This window comes from Pongo abelii, chromosome 13 (assembly GCF_028885655.2).
Source record: "Pongo abelii isolate AG06213 chromosome 13, NHGRI_mPonAbe1-v2.0_pri, whole genome shotgun sequence".
Lineage (NCBI taxonomy): Eukaryota > Metazoa > Chordata > Mammalia > Primates > Hominidae > Pongo > Pongo abelii.
In genome coordinates, this window is record NC_071998.2 from 88,308,107 (window position 1) to 88,329,402 (window position 21,296).

The following is a 21,296-nucleotide window of genomic DNA, read 5'->3' on the forward strand; positions in this document are numbered from 1 at the left end:
GGCACCCCCCAGCAGGGGCAGACTGACACCTCACAGGGCCGGCCAGGTACTCCAACAGACCTGCAGCTGAGGGTTCTGTCTGTTAGAAGGAAAACTAACAGAAAGGACATCCACACCAAAAACCCATCTGTACATCACCATCATCAAAGACCAAAAGTAGATAAAACCACAAAGATGGGGAAAAAACAGAGCAGAAAAACTGGAAACTCTAAAAACCAGAGTACCTCTCCTCCTCCAAAGGAACGCAGTTCCTCACCAGCAACGGAACAAAGCTGGACAGAGAATGACTTTGACGAGCTGAGAGAAGAAGGCTTCAGACGATCAAATTACTCCGAGCTACGGGAGGATATTCAAACCAAAGGCAAAGAAGTTGAAAACTTTGAAAAAAATTTAGAAGAATGTATAACTAGAATAACCAATACAGAGAAGTGCTTAAAGGAGCTGATGGAGCTGAAAACCAAGGCTCGAGAACTACGTGAAGAATGCAGAAGCCTCAGGAGCCGATGCGATCAAATGGAAGAAAGGGTATCAGCCCTGGAAGATGAAATGAATGAAATGAAGCGAGAAGGGAAGTTTAGAGAAAAAAGAATAAAAAGAAACGAGCAAAGCCTCCAAGAAATGTGGGACTATGTGAAAAGACCAAATCTACGTCTGATTGGTGTACCTGAAAGTGACGGGGAGAATGGAAACAAGTTGGAAAACACTCTGCAGGATATTATCCAGGAGAACTTCCCCAATCTAGCAAGGCAGGCCAACATTCAGATTCAGGAAATACAGAGAACGCCACAAAGATACTCCTCGAGAAGAGCAACTCCAAGACACATAATTGTCAGATTCACCAAAGTTGAAATGAAGGAAAAAATGTTAAGGGCAGCCAGAGAGAAAGGTCGGGTTACCATCAAAGGGAAGCCCATCAGACTAACAGCAGATCTCTCAGCAGAAACCCTACAAGCCAGAAGAGAGTGGGGGCCAATATTCAACATTCTTAAAGAAAAGAATTTTCAACCCAGAATTTCATATCCTGCCAAACTAAGCTTCATAAGTGAAGGAGAAATAAAATACTTTACAGACAAGCAAATGCTGAGAGATTTTGTCACCACCAGGCCTGCCCTAAAAGAGCTCCTGAAGGAAGCGCTAAACATGGAAAGGCACAACCGGTACCAGCCACTGCAAAATCATACCGAAATGTAAAGACCATCGAGACTAGGAAGAGACTGCATCAACTAACGAGAAAAATATCCAGCTAACATCATAATGGCAGGATCAGATTCACACATAACAATATTAACTTTAAATGTAAATGGACTAAATGCTCCAATTAAAAGACACAGACTGGCAAATTGGATAAAGACTCAAGACCCATCAGTGTGCTGTATTCAGGAAACCCATCTCACGTGCAGAGACACACATAGGCTCAAAATAAAAGGATGGAGGAAGATCTACCAAGCAAATGGAAAACAAAAAAAGGCAGGGGTTGCAATCCTAGTCTCTGATAAAACAGACTTTAAACCAACAAAGATCAAAAGAGACAAAGAAGGCCATTACATAATGGTAAAGGGATTAATTCAACAAGAAGAGCTAACTATCCTAAATATATATGCACCCAATACAGGAGCACCCAGATTCATAAAGCAAGTCCTGAGTGACCTACAAAGAGACTTAGACTCCCACACATTAATAATGGGAGACTTTAACACACCACTGTCAACATTAGACAGATCAACGAGACAGAAAGTCAACAAGGATACCCAGGAATTGAACTCAGCTCTGCACCAAGCGGACCTAATAGACATCTACAGAACTCTCCACCCCAAATCAACAGAATATACATTTTTTTCAGCACCACACCACACCTATTCCAAAATTGACCATATACTTGGAAGTAAAGCTCTCCTCAATAAATGTAAAAGAACAGAAATTGTAACAAACTGTCTCTCAGATCACAGTGCAATCAAGCTAGAACTCAGGATTAAGAATTTCACTCAAAACCACTCAACTACATGGAAACTGAACAACCTGCTCCTGAATGACTACTGGGTACATCACGAAATGAAGGCAGAAATAAAGATGTTCTTTGAAACCAACGAGAACCAAGACACAACATACCAGAATCTCTGGGACGCATTCAAAGCAGTGTGTAGAGGGAAATTTATAGCACTAAATGCCCACAAGAGAAAGCAGGAAAGATCCAAAATTGACACCCTAACATCACAATTAAAAGAACTAGAAAAGGAAGAGCAAACACATTCAAAAGCTAGCAGAAGGCAAGAAATAACTAAAATCAGAGCAGAACTGAAGGAAATAGAGACACAAAAGACCCTTCAAAAAATCAATGAATCCAGGAGCTGGTTTTTTGAAAGGATCAACAAAATTGATAGACCGCTAGCAAGATTAATAAAGAAAAAAAGAGAGAAGAATCAAATAGATGCAATAAAAAATGATAAAGGGGATATCACCACCGATCCCACAGAAATACAAACTACCATCAGAGAATATTACAAACACCTCTATGCAAATAAACTAGAAAATCTAGAGGAAATGGATAAATTCCTCAACACATACACCCTCCCAAGACTAAACCAGGAAGAAGTTGAATCTCTGAATAGACCAATAACAGGAGCTGAAATTGTGGCAATAATCAATAGCTTACCAACCAAAAAAAGTCCAGGACCAGATGGGTTCACAGCCGAATTCTACCAGAGGTACAAGGAGGAGCTGGTACCATTCCTTCTGAAACTATTCCAATCAATAGAAAAAGAGGGAATCCTCCCTCACTCATTTTATGAGGCCAGCATCATCCTGATACCAAAGCCTGGCAGAGACACAACAAAAAAAGAGAATTTTAGACCAATATCCTTGATGAACATTGATGCAAAAATCCTCAATAAGATACTGGCAAACAGAATCCAGCAGCACATCAAAAAGCTTATCCACCATGATCAAGTGGGCTTCATCCCTGGGATGCAAGGCTGGTTCAATATACGCAAATCAATAAATGTAATCCAGCATATAAACAGAACCAAAGACAAAAACCACATGATTATCTCAATAGATGCAGAAAAGGCCTTTGACAAAATTCAACAACCCTTCATGCTAAAAACTCTCAATAAATTAGGAATTGATGGGACGTATCTCAAAATAATAAGAGCTATTTATGACAAACCCACAGCCAATATCATACTGAATGGGCAAAAACTGGAAGCATTCCCTTTGAAAACTGGCACAAGACAGGGATGCCCTCTCTCGCCACTTCTATTCAACATAGTGTTGGAAGTTCTGGCCAGGGCAATTAGGCAGGAGAAGGAAATCAAGGGTATTCAATTAGGAAAAGAGGAAGTCAAATTGTCCTTGTTTGCAGATGACATGATAGTATATCTAGAAAACCCCATTGTCTCAGCCCAAAATCTCCTTAAGCTGATAAGCAACTTCAGCAAAGTCTCAGGATACAAAATCAATGTGCAAAAATCACAAGCATTCTTATACATCAATAACAGACAAACAGAGAGCCAAATCATGAGTGAACTCCCATTCACAATTGCTTCAAAGAGAATAAAATACCTAGGAATCCAACTTACAAGGGATGTGAAAGACCTCTTCAAGGAGAACTACAAACCACTGCTCAAGGAAATAAAAGAGGATACAAACAAATGGAAGAACATTCCATGCTCATGGGTAGGAAGAATCAATATCATGAAAATGGCCATCCTTCCCAAGGTAATTTACAGATTCAATGCCATCCCCATCAAGCTACCAATGACTTTCTTCACAGAATTGGAAAAAACTACTTTAAAGTTCATATGGAACCAAAAAAGAGCCCGCATCGCCAAGTCAATCCTAAGCCAAAAGAACAAAGCTGGAGGCATCACACTACCTGACTTCAAACTATACTACAAGGCTACAGTAACCAAAACAGCATGGTACTGGTACCAAAACAGAGATATAGATCAATGGAACAGAACAGAGCCGTCAGAAATAATGCCACATATCTACAACTATCTGATCTTTGACAAACCTGACAAAAACAAGAAATGGGGAAAGGATTCCCTATTTAATAAATGGTGCTGGGAAAACTGGCTAGCCATATGTAGAAAGCTGAAACTTGATCCCTTCCTTACACCTTATACAAAAATCAATTCAAGATGGATTAAAGACTTAAATGTTAGACCTAAAACCATAAAAACCCTAGAAGAAAACCTAGGCATTACCATTCAGGACATAGGCATGGGCAAGGACTTCATGTCTAAAACACCAAAAGCAATGGCAACAAAAGCCAAAATTGACAAATGGGATCTAATTAAACTAAAGAGCTTCTGCACAGCAAAGGAAACTACCATCAGAGTGAACAGGCAGCCTACAAAATGGGAGAACATTTTTGCAACCTACTCATCTGACAAAGGGCTAATATCCAGAATCTACAATGAACTCCAACAAATTTACAAGAAAAAAACAAACAACCCCATCAAAAAGTGGGCGAAGGACATGAACAGACACTTCTCAAAAGAAGACATTTATGCAGCCAAAAAACACATGAAAAAATGCTCACCATCACTGGCCATCAGAGAAATGCAAATCAAAACCACAATGAGATACCATCTCACACCAGTTAGAATGGCGATCATTAAAAAGTCAGGAAACAACAGATGCTGGAGAGGATGTGGAGAAATAGGAACACTTTTACACTGTTGGTGGGACTGTAAACTAGTTCAACCCTTGTGGAAGTCAGTGTGGCGATTCCTCAGGGATCTAGAACTAGAAATTCCATTCGACCCAGCCATCCCATTACTGGGTATATACCCAAAGGACTATAAATCATGCTGCTATAAAGACACATGCACACGTATGTTTATTGCCGCATTATTCACAATAGCAAAGACTTGGAACCAACCCAAATGTCCAACAATGATAGACTGGATTAAGAAAATGTGGCACATATACACCATGGAATACTATGCAGCCATAAAAAATGATGAGTTCACGTCCTTTGTAGGGACATGGATGAAATTGGAAATCATCATTCTCAGTAAACTATCGCAAGAACAAAAAACCAAACACCGCATATTCTCACTCATAGGTGGGAATTGAACAATGAGAACACATGGACAGAGGAAGGGGAACATCACACTTCGGGGACTGTTGTGGGGTGGGGGGAGGGGGGAGGGATAGCATTGGGAGATATACCTAATGCTAGATGACAAGTTGGTGGGTGCAGCGCACCAGCATGGCACATGTATACATATGTAACTTACCTGCACATTGCGCACATGTACCATAAAACCTAAAGTATAATAATGATGATAATAATAATAATAATAATAAAAGAAAAAAAAAAAAAAAAAAAAAAAAAAAAAAAAAAAAAAAAAAAAGAAACTCCTGGGCTCAAGCAGTCGGCCTGCATCAGCCTCCCAAAGTGCTAGGATTACAGGCATGAGCCATAATACTGACCCTTTGCCCACTTTTAAATGGAATTATTATCATGTTTTACTGTTGAGGTATTTGAGTTCCTTGTGTATTCTGGATGTTAATTCCTTGTTGGATGAATAGTTTGCAAATATTTTCTCCCATTCAACAGGTTGTCTCTTCACTGTGTTGTTTCCTCTGATGTGCAGAAGCTTTTTAGTTTAATATAGTCCACTTTGTCTACTTTTGTTTTTGTTGCTGTGCTTTTGAAGTCTTAGCCATAAAATCTTTTCCTAGACCAGTGTCCTGAAGTGCTTCCCCCTGTGTTTTCTTCTAGTAGTTTTATGGTTTCAGGCCTTATGGTTAAGTCTTTAATCCATCTTGAGTTGATTTTTGTATATAGTGAAAGGTAGGTTAGTCGCGTTCTTTTGCATATGGATATCCAGTTTTCCCAGCACCATTTATTGAAGAGATGTCCTTTCCTCAGTGAATGTCCTTGACACCTTTGTTGAAAATCAATTGGCTGTAAATGTATGGATCTATTTCTGAGTTTTCTATCTTGTTTCATTTTATACCTGTTTTTATACCAATACCATGATGTTTTGGTCAGTAGAGCCTTGTAATATATGTTGGAGTTAGATAGTATAATGTCTCCAGCTTTCTTTCTACTTAGGATTGCTTTGGCTATTTGAGCTCTTTTTTTGTTCCATATGAATTTTAGGATTATTTTTTCTACTTCTGTGAAAAATGACGTTAGTATTTTGATAGAGATTTTATTGAATCTGTAGATTGCTTTGGGTTGTATGGTCATTTTAACAACATTAATATTTTCTGATCCAGGAGCATGGATTTGATTTCCATTTCTTTATGTCCTCTTCAATTTCTTTCATCAGCGTTCTGTAGTTTTCCTTGTAGAGGTTTTTCACCTACTTGGTTAAATTTTTTTCCTAAGTAGTTTATTTTCTTGTAGCTATTATAAATGGGATTTCCTTCTTGAATTCTTTCTCAACTAGTTATTACTGGTGTATAGAAATGCTACTAATTTTTGTATGTTGATTTTTTTATCCCACAACTGTTTTTTTTTTTTTTTTTGAGACAGAGTCTTGCTCTGTAGCCCAGGCTGGAGTGCAGTGGAGCAATCTTGGCTCACTGCAACCTCTGCCTGCTGGGTTCAAGCGCTTCTCCTGTCTCAGCCCCCTGAGTAGCTGGTACTACAAGCGCATGCCACCATGCCTGGCTAATTTTTGTGTTTTTAGTTGAGACGAGGTTTCACTGTATTGGTCAGGCTGGTCTTGAACTCTGGACCTTAGGTGATCCTCCCGCCTTGGCCTCCCTAAGTGCTGGGATTACAGGCGTGAGCCACCATGCCTGGCCATATCCTACAACTTTACTGAACTTATTTATCAGATCTAAGAGCTTTTGCTGGAGTTGTCAGGTTTTTGTAGATACAAGATCATGTCATCTGCATAGAGGGACAATTTTACTTTCTCTTTTCCAATTTGGATGTCTTTTACTTGTTTCTATTGCCTAATTGCTCTGGCTAAGACTTCCAGTACTGTGTTGAATATGAGTGGCGAAAATAGACATCCTTGTCTTGTTCCAGTTCCTAGAGGAAAAGCTGAAAGCTGTGATAGTATGATTTTAACTGTGGGTTTGTCATATGTAGGCTTTATTATGTCGAGGAATTATATACTCCTTCAATGCCTAGTTTGAGAGTTTTTATCATGAAGAGATTTTGAATTGTATCAAATGCTTTTTCTACATCTCTTGAAATGATCTTATGGTTTTTGTCCTTCTTTCTGTTGATATGATGTGTCATCTTTGTTGATTTGTGTATGTTGAACTACCTCTGCATTTTTGGGACAAATCCCACTTGTGCACTTAGCCCGGGCACTCTGGCAGCCCAGAGGGAGCTCGTACCCTGATCAAGCCCAACAGGCATTGGCCTGCCGAGCCGAGTGCGGGGCCTGCCAAGCCTGCGCCCACCTGGAACCCGCACTGGCCTGCGAGCGCCGCCGGCAGCCCCGGCTCCCCTCCCCACCCCCCACACCCACCCCCCCACCTCTCCCTCCAAACTTCCCCATGAGCAGAGGGAGCCGGCTCCGGCCTCGGCCAGCCCCAGAGAGGGACCCCTACAGCACAGCGGCAGGCTGAAGGGCTCCTTGAGCACGGCCAGAGCAGACGCCAAGGCCGAGGAGGCACCAAGAGCAAGCGAGGGCTGCTAGCACGTTGTCACCTCTCACAAGGATATGTCACCATGCCCAGCTAAGTTTTGTATTTTTTTAGACGGAGTTTCACCACGTTGCCCAGGCTAGTCTCGTACTTCTGAGCTCAAACAATCCACCTGCCTCAGCCTCTCAAAATGTTGGGATTACAGGCACGAGCCACTGTGCCTGGCAATGTTTTCTTTTTCATCTTGGATTTTGTTTACTTTGTTCATCTTTTTTTTTTTCCCTTGGTTAGTCTAGCTAACAGTTTATCGATTTTGTTTACTTTTTTTGTTTCATTGATTCTTTGTATTGTTTTCAAAATATATTTCATTTAGTTCTGCTCTGATCTTTATTATGTCTGTCATTCTACTAATTTGGGGTTTGTTTTGTTCTTGTTTTTCTAGTTCTTTGAGGTGTATCATTAGTTTGTTTATTTGAATTTTTTCTACTTTTAAAATATAGTTGTTTATTGCTATCAACTTCCCTCCTAGCAGTGCTTTTGTTGTATCCCATAGGTTTTGGTATGTTGTGTTTCAATTTTCATTTGTTTCAAGACATTTTATTTTTGGAGACACAGGCTGGAATGCAATGGCGCAATCTCAGCTTGCTGCAACCTCCCCCTGCTGGGCTCAAGCAATCCTTCTACCTGAGCCTTCCTTGTAGCTGGCATTACAGGCACACACTAGCATGCCTGGCTAACTTTTGTATTTTTGTGTAGAGACAGAATCTCACTATGTTGCCCAGGCCAGTCTCAAACTCCTGGGCTCAAGCGATCCACCCTCTGTTTGGGGATCTCTGTGCTTCCTGTATCTGCATATCTAAATCTCTTGGTAGACTTGAAAAGTTTTATTACTTTGTTAAGTAGCTTTTCTATCCCCATGGTTTGCTCTTTGCCTTCTGGGACACTGAAAATTCAAATGTTTGCTTGCTTTATGGTGTCCCATATGTCATGTAGGCTTTGTTCATTCCTTTTTTCTTTTTTCTTTATTTTTGTCTGATGGGGTAATTTTAAAAGATCTGACTTCAAGTTCTGAAATTTGTTATACTGCTTGATGTAGTCTGTTGTTGAAGCTTTTTTTTTTTAATGTTTATTCCACATTATTTCAGTCCTCACACATCTGCTATGATCCATCTGGCATATAATCTGTTGGTTTTCCAGCAGTGATAATTTCTTTCTTTTTCTTTTTCTTTTCTTTTCTTTTTTTTTTTTTTTTTTGAGATGGAGTTTCCCTCTTGTTGCCCAGGCTTGAATGCAATGGCACGATGTTGGCTCACCACAATCTCTGCCTCCCAGGTTCAAGCAGTTCTCCTGCCTCAGCCTCCTGAGTAGCTGGGATTACAGGCATGCACCACCACGCCCGACTAATTTTGTATTTTTAGTAGAGACGGGGTTTCTCCATGTTGGTCAGGCTGGTCTTGAACTCCCAACCTCAGGTGATCCACCCACCTTGGCCTCCCAAAGTGCTGGGATTACAGGCGTGAGCCACCGCAACCGGCCTTTGATAATTTTATGTAAAACCCTAAATCCAATCTGAAATATTTTCTCTTCTCTTATTGATTGTCTTTACATCAATATTAGCCATTTTGATATACTGAGATATATTTTAGTTGGTTCATGACTATGCCAGTAGCTCCATTTTTATATACAAATAGACATGCCTAAATCCAGTTTATTTTTTATATGCACATTTTATTTAATTCATTTTTAACTTTTATTTTAGGTTCAAGGGTACATGTGCAGGTTTCTTATATATGGAAGTTGTGTGTCATGGGGGTGTGATGTACAGATTATTTTGTCACTCAGGCAATAAGCAAAGTACCTGATAGGTAGTTTTTTGATACTCACCCTCCTCCCAACCTCCACCCTCAAGTAGGCCCCAATGTCTGTTGTTCCCATATTTGTGTCCATGTGTACTCAATATTTAACTCCCACTTATAAGCGAGAACATGTGGTATTTGGTTGGCTGTTCCTGTGTTAGTGTCCTTAGAATAATTTTTTTTTTTTTTTTTTTTTTTTGAGACGGAGTCTCACTCTGTCACCCAGGCTGGAGTGCAGTGGCACGATCTCAGCTCACTGCAAGCTCTGCCTCCCAGGTTCATGCCATTCTCTTGCTTCAGCCTCCTGAGTAGCTGGGACTACAGGTGCCCACCACCATGCCCGGCTAATTTTTTGTATTTTTAGTAGAGATGGGGTTTCACCGTGTTAGCCAGGATGGTCTTGATCTCCTGACCTCGTGATGTGCCTGTCTTGGCCTCCCAAAGTGCTGGGATTACAGGTGTGAGCCACCGTGCCTGGCCAGTTTCCTTACCTTAGAATTCAACCTGGAGCCCAGCTCCATCTGTATTGCTGCAAAGGACATGATAGTGTTTTTTTATGGGTGCATAGTATTCCGTGGTATATGTACGCCACATTTTTTTATTCAGTTCACCATTGATGGACACTTAGTTTAATTCTGTATCTTTGCAATTGTGAATAGTACTGTGATTAACATATGTGTGCATGTGTCTTTATGGTAGAATGATTTATATTCCTTTGGGTATATACTCAATAATAGTATTACTGAGTCTCAGCGTAATTCTCAAGCTCTTTGAGAAATCACCAAACTACTTTTTACAATGGGTGAACTAATTTACATACCTACCAGTAGTGTATAAGCATTCCCTTTCCTCTGCAACATTGCCAGCATCTATTTTTTGGCTTTTTAATAATAGTCATTCTGACTGGTATGAAACGGTATCTCATTGTAGTTTTGATTTGCATTTCTCTAGTGATTAGTGATGTTGAACATTTTTCATGTTTGTTAGCTGTGTGTATGTCTTCTTTTGAGAAGTGTCTGTTCATATCCTTTGCCCTTTTTCTTTCTAAATGAGGTTGTTTGTTTTTTGCTTGTACATTTGTTTAAGTTCCTTATAGATTCTGGATATTAGACGTTTGTCAGATGCATAATTTTCAGACATTTTTTTCCCATTCTGTAGGCTGTCTGTTTAGTCTGTTGATAGTTTCTTTTGCTATGCAGAAGCTCTTTAGTTTAATTAGGTTCCACTAGTCTGTTTTTGATTTTGTTGCAATTGCTTTTGGCATCTTCATCATGAAATCTTTCCAAGGTCCTGTGTCAGAATGGTATTTCCTAGGATTTTATAGTGTTTGTTTTTTTTTTTTCTTTTGAGAGAGAGTCCTCCTCTTCTGCCCAGGCTGGAGTGCAGTGGCATGATCAGGGCTCACTGCAACATCCACCTCCTGGGTTCAAATGATTCTCTTGCCTCAGCCTCCCCAGTAGCTGGGATTACAGATGCACACTACCACACCTGGCTAATTTTTATATTTTTTAGTAGAGAGGGGGTTTCACCATGTTGGCCAGGCTGGTCTCGAACTCCTGACCTCATGATCCACCTGTCTTGGCCTCCCAAAGTGCAGGGATTACAGGCATGAGCCACCACACCTGCCCTCTTCCAGAGATTTTATAGTTTTAGGTTTTACACTTAAGTCTTTTATCCATCATGGATTGCTTTTTGTTTGTGGTGAAAGGAAGGGGTCCAGTTTCAATCTTCTGCATATGGCTAGTCAGTTATCCCAACACCAATTGTTGAGTAGGAAGTCCTTTCTCCATTGCTTGTTTTTGTTGGCTTTGTTGAAGATCAGATGGTTGTAGCTGTGCAGCTTTACTTCTCTGCAGCCCTGGAAGGGTGGGAAGTTCATCAAACCTAGTTCACAGGTGAGAAACTAGTATATTAAGTGAGGCTCAAGTACATTAAATCACTCATAGGAAGCAGTGGAATTGGGTATTGAGGCCAGGTCTGGCTGACTCCAAAGTCCATTTCTTTTCACTCTATGTAGCTTGTCTCTTTTTCTATAAAATGGAAGACTTGGACCAGATGAGCCCCTTCCAACTTTGCCTTACATTGTCCTCAGAGTTGGTGGGAACTGGTTCATCTCCTTAGCCCTGGATCCCAGAAAAGGAGCGAGTTGAAAGAGGGATGTCACAATGCACCTAGAAATGCTACCAGGCAGGTTGTGGGGAGCCCAAGAAAGCCACCTGGGCCAGGAGCGCATATATGCAGACCTTTATGTTTGGTACAGTCTCAATTTATAGTACATATAGATATATAGATGAAAGACACAGGAATGTTGACCGTGGTCATATCTAGCCATAAGCATATGTTGGAGAGGAGGATCAAGGGAAGACATGAGCCCTGCATCTCAGCATATCTCCATCCTGCACCTTAACATCACAAAGTCAAACCCCAATTTCCTGTGGGAGGAAATATGACTCTGAAAATGTAAAAAACATGAAACCAACCAGTAAAGTGTAAAAGATAAGTCACAATATTATTTGTTTTGAGACAGTGAAAAACCATCTTTTTCATCAAAATAAAACTAAAAACACAGAAAACTGATGAGTACCATCTTGAGAGAACTGTTACTCTTCCCTCAGCTTGTGTTACTCCCAGCCTATGGCAATTATGGGTTATTTCTTCTTCTCTACCTCCCTCCTTCCATTTCTTCCTCTCGCTATGTTTCTCCTTCTCCCTCTCCCTCTCTGCCTCCGTCTCCCATCTACCTACCCACTTCCAACTCTCTCACTCATGTATTTTCCAAAAGGAGTATTTATTAATAACTTCCTAATAAGGAAAAAAATACCTTGAAAACTAGTTTTGTTTTGAGACAGGGTCTTGCTCTGTCATGCAGACTGGAAAGCTAGCTTTATAAAATAAAATGGGGGTGCCAAGAGTTGAATCCAGGGTTGCTGTGCTCCAAGTTCACTGCCCATTCTCGTGACGGGGGTTTGGGGGATCAGGGATTGGCCACTGACTCACAAGCCTGAGAGAGGGGCCCTTGCTGGAGCAAGCTGGGGCAGGCAGAGTCCTGCAGCTTCAGCAGGTGGCTCGGCCCCACCTGCCTGGAGCTGCATTGCTATCTGCTTCTGTTGCAGTTTGTGGGGAAGTATGAGACCCTTGTGTTTTACTGGCCGTTGCTGCTGTGCCTTGCCTTCCTGCTGGGTCGCTTCCTGCATATGTTTGTCAAGGCTCTGAGGGTGCACCTCGGCTGGGAGCTCCAGGTGGTGAGTACTAAGTATGAGCACTGCATGTGCTGATGGGTTTAATCTCTACAACAGCCAGAGAGGCAGGTACTGTTACTACACTTCACATTCTGAATTCAGAAACTTGGATGCAGAGAGGTGAGTTGAGTTGCCTGAGGTCACCCAGCTGTGAACCCTGAAAATCTGAGACAGGTCTCAGTTAATTTAGAAAGTTTATTTTGTCAGAGTTGAAGACACGTGCCCATGACACAGCCTCATGAGGTCCTGACACCATGTGCCCAGTGTGGTCAGAGCACAGTTTGGTTTTATACATTTTAGGGAGACATGAGACATCAATCAACATATGTAAGATGAACATTGGTTCGGTCTGGAAAGGCGGGACAACTGGAAGGTGCTTCCAGGTCATAGGTAGATGAGACAAATGGTTGCATTCTTTTGAGTTTCTGATTAGCCTCTCCAGAGGAGACAATCAGATATGCATTTATCTCAGTGAACAGAGGGGTGACTTTGAATAGAATGGAAGACAGATTTGCCCTAAGCAGTTCTCAGTTTGACTTTTCCCTTTAGCTTAGTAATTCTGGGGGCCCAAGATATTTTCCTTTCACGTGGCTAACCTGTAGCAGAGCCAGAAATGGAACCTAGACAGTTCAGTTGTAGAGCCTCTTCCTTAACCACTGTCAAACACAGCCTCTTTGGCATGGGGCAAATTCAACAGTGGGGTGTGGGGGGGAGGAAAAGACCTATCTTGACCACAGCATGGCTAAATCCAAAAGAGCAACTCCTACCCCAAATCTGGCCCTCCATGGCCATTGCCCCCCCTTAAGATCAAAACACTAACAAGAATTTGTGAGCCAAAGTGTAAGCCTGTCTGCTGTCTTACAGGAAGAAAAATCTGTCCTGGAAGCGCACCAGGGAGAGCACGTCAAGCAGCTCCTGAGGATACCCCGCCCTCAGTAAGCCACAGTTCTGTTCATTCACCTGCAGGTTTGCACCCACTCTGGTGAGCCCTGATGATGCGACAGAGCCTGGGACGACCAGAAAGGCACTATAGTGGTCAAGACTCGCATTTGCTAAAAACAGAAACCCAACTCAAACTGGATTAAAGCAAGAAAGGAAATTTATGGGCTCTCATCACGAAAAAGTCTAGAGGTAGTCAGTTTCAGGCAAGCTGGATCCAGAGGCTTAATTGATATCATCAGAACTAGGTCTCTCTCCCTCAATCTCCCCTCAGCTCTGCTTTTATGTGTGGGCCTCACAGTTAGGTGGGATTCCTCCACATGGTGGCGCCCAGACTCTCTAAGTTTATACCCTCCTGGTTTAAGCCCAGAAGAAAGACGAATGCTCCTTTCCAGTTATTCAAACAAAAGTCCCACAAATGTGTTTCACTGGATCAAATTGGATCACACGCCACCCCAGAAACCACTTACTGTGGCAGTGATTGGAGTGCACTGATTGGCTAAGCCTGAGTCACATGTCCCTCCCCTTCCCGTGGAGCCAGGAAGTGGGATCAGCATCACTTACCCACTAAGACCCAGGGTCAGAGAGTGGTGGTTCCCCAAATTAAAACTGAGGTGTTAGGCCGGGCATGGCGACTCATGCCTGTAATCCCAGTACTTTGGGAGGCCGAGGCAGGAGAATCACTTGAGCTCACAAGTTCAAGACTAGCCTGGGCAACATGATGAGACCCCCGTCTCTACAAAAAATGAGCAATTTAATCAGGTGTGGTGGTGCACATCTGTGGTCCCAGCTACTTGGGAGGCTGAGGTGGGAGGACCACTTGAGTTGAGAGGTCAAGACTGCAGTAAGCAGTGACCACGCTATTGCACTCCAGCTTGGGAAACAGAGCGAGACCATGTATCAAAACAAAAACAAAAACAAACAAAATAAAACTGAGGTGCTGTTACCAGTAGAGGAGGATATAGATGTTGTCAGGCAAAAGCAGCAGATCTTAGAATCATACAAGCCACCACCACATCTGCTCCTTTCACTATGCATGTGGGCATATGCCCCAGTGAAGGGATGTGTCTGGTCCATGGTCACACAGTGGCAAAGCTACTACTTTGGTTAGAATTCAGTTTGGCTACATGTAGTAGAAAACCACAGATAATAGTGACACAACCAAGAGAGAGATTTATTACTTTCTCTTATAAAATAACTCTGAAGGTGAGCAGTCTATCCTGACCCTGGACTGCCCACCATGGCAGTTCACCAATCACCTGTCTTTCTGTTCTAGCATCATGTATGTGCTTTCCATCCTCAATGCTGTCTCATGGTCCAATGTGGCTGCTGGAGCTCCAGCTTGGACCAGCCACCACATCTGCATTTCAGACAGCAGGCAAGGCAAGACAAGTCAGCTTTCCCAGCTGTGTTAGTTCCATCTGAACAGCCTCTCCAAAGTTCCACACCACACTTGTGGTCACATGTCATTAGCCTGGATTTAGTCTGGTCACTCTTAGCTGCAAGACAGGTTGGGAACTTTAATCTTTTAGTTTGGTGAATTTCTGCCCAAAATAAAATCCAGTTTTTGTTCTTAAGAATAAGGGGAGAATGAAAACCATGGAAGCTAACAGTGGTCTCTTTCTATAATATACTCTAAGATAAAAAGAAGGTGGGGTTATTTTCACATGAATCAGGCATTTGTTTTCCTACCAGCCTCTCATCTCTTGATATTTATTTCTCATCTACAGAGAGAAAAAAAAGTCTTGGTTCCAAACCAGGATATATGAGTGGGATCCCTGCTTTCAATTTCCAAGCAGAATGATTGGAACCATTGTGTTGGCATTCATCTGCCTTATCTTGTAAGTAGCTCTAAGAAAACCTTTTTATATTTTATAAGTGGGGCAGGGTTGGGGATAGGGTTATGGAGTCTTTGAGGCAAGCAGCATGTTCCTAAAGAGCTGGATCAAAATTGAATCTTGGTAAATCAAAGAAGTACAATGCTTCAACCCCACCATTTTGATTCCAAGGACATTTTTACCCACATGGTGAATATGACTAGTAAAAATAATCCACAAAAAATAAAACTATAATGGTTAAAATGCCACATGGTAAAATTTATTGTCAACTAAAACCTGATAGAAGAAAAATATATTTAAGAATATTTTGATATGCAAAATTTGAGCCAGGAAAGTTTACTTGGTAGAAATAGTCATCCCTAAAGAAAACTTACACTAGTAGAATCTGTGATCAATAAATTCTTCTGTGAGCAAAAATCAAATCATTTAAATGTAAAATAATTGATTCTAAAAAAATAATTTCAATTCTTTTTCAATAATTGAATTTAAAATTGTTGAACTTATTATAAATTAATAATTGAATTTATTTTAATTGAATTAAAAATAAAAGCAGATAACTAGAATTGGTTTACCATACTATATTTTTAAGCAGATTAAACATCCTTTTTTAAGTTTGCTTTCTCAACAAGACATTTTAAGTGCTGGCATAATTCTGACTTCAATATTTTATTAAGAATAGAATCAAAACATTTTGTGTGGTCAAAGTTATCTGAGATAAAATGGCTGAGTTAAAAGTAGGGTCAAAATGGATGCATAAAAATGGCAAGGCTAAATTGTCTTCTCTTCATTTTAAATGTAGTAGGAGAATACCTATTTAAGTAAATCCTGTGATTAAGTTTTTAGGTGAGTGTATTAGGTAGGTTATGCTGAAGTACCAGATAACCTCCTAAATTCCTGTGGCTTAACAGTATATTTTTTTTTACCCACACAACAGTGGTGAGTTGGGTGTTCAGGTAGGGGAAGCTGCACTCTTCTGTGTGGTCATTCAGAAACCCAGAATTCTTCCATCATGTGCCTTCACCATCCTGGAGGACCTCATCACAATCTGCATATAGTCAACAGAAGGGGGCAAAGCAAGGAGAGATGCTTGTGGAGGGTTTCCATGGACTAGGTGTGGAAGTATCATATGTTCCTTCTACTCCACTTCTGTTGGCAAGAACCTAGTCATGTAGCCATACCCAGTATAAGGGAGGCTGGGAAATGTAGTCTAGCTCTGTGCCCAAAGAAGGGAGAATGGATTTCAAGGGACAACTACAGTTCTGTGCAACAATGAATAACAAATTTGGGATTACATTGTTTCTTAAGTATTTATGGAATACCTATTTTATGCCAAGCACTGGACTAAGAGTTGGAAGAGGGCAGAGAGCTGATTCAGCTCAGTCCTGGGCTGGGAGAAGCTCATGGTCTACGAGAAGGAGATAAGACATGGTATGAGGGACCTGCTATCTTAAGAGAGAAAAAGGATAAAGTAAAATGCTCTGGAAGTTTAGCAAATCATTCAAGATCAAGCAGGTGCATGAACATGATAGTGTATGAGCTCCACTTTCAGAGATAAACACGATTGGGTTTGTGAGTGAACTGGCAGCAGGAACTATAGAAGCAATGGCATGACAACAGGATGATAAGATGTTGGGAAACCATGACATTTGTACAAGAAATATTTGTACATTTCTCCAGTGTGGCTCCTGCAAAGATCAGTGAAGGGGATCAGTGAGATAGGGCTGGAATTGTCCCCCAGATCACCCCTTACTCAAAGTTAGTCATTCTTTTTTTACTGATTCCATGAATGTTTGTAGAGTTTCTTGAGCCCTTGTGGGCCCTTGTCTTGTTTGCTGGAGGGTAAAGAACAGACCTTGAAGTGATTCCTGTCTCCCAAGAACTCAAAATCCCATTCATCTTAGAATAGTCAATGTCTAGAATCATTTTCAGAAGAGTTTTGAATGCCTGGAAGACACTGGCCTTGACCCCAAAGGAAAATCCGTATGTTATTCCCATGCTGAGTTGGACTCAGGTGAGACCTGGAAACCTTTGCTCTGTGTCCCCAGTTCATTGTCATCGAGTTCTGCATGTTTGTGTACGTGAGAGATAAGTTGGACATGTTTGAAAACAAGCTGGAAAGCTACATCACCTTCACGAACCATTCAGGGGTCCTGACCCCAGTCATCCTGCAGGTGAAAGAGCTGATCAGTGTCACCAAAGGTAAAACCATAAGCCACCTGTTCTCACACTTGTGTGGGAAACTGAGAGAGGGGCTTGTAACTGATGGCAGGTGGACACGTGTAGTATTTGTGGCTGCTAGCATTGATATACCTGGCAGGGATGACCACACTTGGAGAAAAATGTGTTAGAGCTGGTTTACTTCCCTGGATTGACTAGAAAGACAAAGGGGTCAAGACACAGTCATTTCTTTAATGAAGCTGGAGCTAAAATGAACATGCCCTGAAAATTTTCTCATCTTAAATTGCCCATTTTGTCTCAATGCCAGTGGCAAGTACTAAAATGATTCTATATTTTCCATTTGGAAAAAAATAAAACACCAAACCTTGACCTTTCTTTATGAAATGTTTATTTATATCTTTCAAATTTTACTTGAAAGTCATTTAAAAATAGATCTCTTTAACTTATTCTCTTGTCTAACTGAAATTTTGTATCCTTTGACCCACATCTCCCCAATCCCACCCCCCTACACACACCGCTGCTTGTCCCTGATAACCACCATTCTACTCTGCTTTCATGAGTTCACCTCTTTTAGATTCCATACATAAGTGAGATCATGCAGTATTTGTCTTTCTGTGCCTGGCTTATTTCACTTAATGTGATATTCTCCAGGTTCATCCGTGTTGTCACAAATGGCAGGATTTCCTTGTTTTTAAAGGCTCAGTAGTAGTCCATTGTATATAATGTATAACACATTTTCTCTATTCATTTATCTGTTGTTGGTCACTTAGGTTGATTCCATCTATTGGCTATTGTGAACAGTGCTGCAATGAAAATGGTAGTGCAGATATCTCTTCAATATACTGATTTCATTTCCTTTGGATATATACCCAGTAGTGAGATTGATGGATCACATGGTAATTGTATTTTTAATTTTTTGAGGAACCTCCATACTATTTTACAAAAGGTTGTACTAATTTACATTCACACTAACAGTATACTAGAGTTGTTTTTTCTCCACATCCTTGCCAATACTTATCTCTTGTCTTTTTGATAGTAGCCATTCTCACAAGTATAAGATGATACCTCATTGTGGTTTTGATTTGTATTTCCCTGATAATTAGTGATGATGAACATTTCATATACCTGGTATGTCTTCTTTTGAGAAATGTCTATTCAGGTCCTTTGCCCTAGGCAATAAGAAAGGCACTTTATCTTAAAATGGAAACTTTCTCTGAAAATGACATACTCGAGTGATATGTCTATTGCCTGTGAAGGGATGAGAATTGTTCATTATTCCCAGATGAGAAAGGACCCTAGACAAGATGCCTGGATACATTCACTCTGTGTCATAAGACAAGTCAGGACCCCTCTCTTGGCCCCAGTTTCCTCATCTGTGAAATCACATATTTATGTCATGGAAAGTTACCTTTTACGTGAGCACTGAACAGATACTGCCCCTTCCGCAGTACCATAGTTTACTGTTGCCCTTCAACAATTTTATTCATCTTCAGTGGAGATTTATGTTCAACATAATGAGTGCCTGAGTATAACACTGAGAGAGTATATTCTAATCTTTAATTTTAGTGATACCCATTCTAAATCTTACTTTTAGAATACACATTTTCATCTCTGTTTTTGGAAAAAATTTTAAAGGAAACTTCACTTTCTTGGTCTCTGTGTTTTATGGTGAATATATCACCATGTTCACTCATGTTTTGATGTATTTGTCACACATACAGACATTTTGAGAATCAAAACATTAAATTTTTCTTTATCCTGGTCTCTTCCAGCTTTAAAACGGCTACCCATTTGCCAAGAGAAACTTTCAAGCTGACCGTACTTCACCTTTGCCTGGGAAGATAAAGGCATTAAATTAAATGCATAAAGTGTTCATGCTGTTAGCTGGAGCAACTCTGCACTCACCCTTCTTGTAGCCAGACTCGTCTCATCCTTCCCTTCCAAACACATTTTCCCTGCATCCTCTGGGGTAGGATTTATGACAGTTTTGGGTTGGTTGAGATTTGGAATGTAGCACTTGCCTAGTCCTAGTGATCTGGGACAAGGACAAGGACACATTTGGAACTTGAAAGGAAAGGAAATCTACTTTCATTTTCTTTCTTTTTAAGAAACTTTTTTTTTTTTTTTTTTCCAGAGAGGGTATCACTCTGTCACTCAGACTCAGAGGCATGATTATGGCTCACTGCAGCCTCAACCTCCCATGCTCAGGCAATCCTCCCACTCTGCTTCCCAAGTAGCTGGGACCACAAGCACATGCCACCAAACCCAGCTAATTTGCTGATTTTTTTGTAGAGACAGGGTCTTGCTATGTTGCCCAGGCTGGTCTCAAACTCCTGCAATCAAGCAGTCCTCCCACTTTGGCCTCCCAGAGTGCTATGATTACAGATGTGAGCTACTGCACCTGGCCTTGAAACACCTTTGTGGAGACATAATCCACATTCCATACATTCATCCATTTAAGTGTACCATTCAATGGTTTTTAGTATTTTCTCAAGATTGTGCAACCATTTAGAACATTTTTCATCACCTCCCCAAAACATCATGACCCATTTCCCTCCAACCTTTCCTGTCCTAAACAACTATGAATCTATTTTCTATCCTTATGGATCTGCCTATTCCAGCTCTATCATAGAAATGGAATAATATGATAATGTCATCTCTTTTTCAAATTTAGTTTTTAAACTGACTTTTAAAATTGTATGCATTTATTCTGTACAACATAATGTTTTGAAGTATATATCATTTTAAAATGGTTAAATCTAGCTAATTGACAAATATGTTACTTCAAATAGTTAAAATTTTTGTGATGGAACACAACATTCATTCAGCATTTTTGTAGAATATAATATATCATTATGAACTATAGTCACCATGTTGTACAATAGATCTCTTGAACTTATTCCTCCTATGTACAGTACGTCACCCTTTGTGACAGGCTTCTTTCACGTAGCACAGTGTTTACGAGGTTCATCCATATCATAGCATGTGTCCAAATTTTTAAATTATTTTTTTTCCTTTCTATTGTCAATTACTGTTCCATTCTATGAATATACATTTTATTTATCCATTCATCAGTTGATAAAAATTTGGGTTGCTGTAACTTTTTGACTATTACAAATAATACTGCTAGGAACATTCATGTGCAAGTATTATTATTATTCTTTTTTTTACATATTTTGGGTATATATCTAGGAGCGGAATGGCCGGTTAAACACATGAAAACTCTATGTTTAGCCTTTCATAGAACTGCTAGACTGTTTTCAAAAGCAGCTGTATCACTGTTTAGTCTCACCAGCATTGTGGAAATTCCAATTTCTCCACATCCTTGTCAACACTTATTATTATCCATCTTTTTGTTTATAGTCATCTAGTGGAAATGCAGTGGAATCTCACTATTGCTTTTATTTTCATTTCTTTAGTGGCTAATAATGTTTGGTATCTTTACATGTACTTTTACATGTACTGGCCATTTGTATATATTCTTTTGAGAAATGTCTATTCAGATTCTTTGATTATTTAAAAATTGGATTATTTGTCTGTTTATTTATTGAGCTGTGAGTGTGCTTATATAGTTTGTATACAAATCCCTTATGAGATACATGATTTGAAAATGTTTTCTCCCATTTTGTGGGTTACTTTTTCACTTTTTTTGATGCTATCTTTTGAAACACAAATGT

The 21,296-nt window shown here is 40.3% G+C and overlaps 1 protein-coding gene across 4 annotated transcripts in view; it reads left to right on the forward strand.

The window, feature by feature from the left end:
• Window positions 1-13,628: 13,628 nt before the first annotated feature.
• Window positions 13,629-21,296, forward strand: part of CCDC180 (coiled-coil domain containing 180) — a 98,575-nt gene continuing 90,907 nt past the window's right edge. For 2 of the 4 annotated variants that reach the window (XM_063714325.1, XM_054520314.2), the window contains exons 1-3: window positions 13,629-13,795; window positions 15,334-15,444; window positions 17,487-17,640. In XM_063714325.1, the coding sequence (XP_063570395.1) occupies window positions 17,508-17,640 (133 nt within the window). In that variant the 5' untranslated portion in view covers window positions 13,629-13,795; window positions 15,334-15,444; window positions 17,487-17,507. Of the gene's footprint in view, window positions 13,796-15,333; window positions 15,445-17,486; window positions 17,641-18,389; window positions 18,516-21,296 lie in introns of those variants that run through there. The other 2 variants (XM_063714326.1, XM_063714327.1) reach the window with 2 other exon arrangements.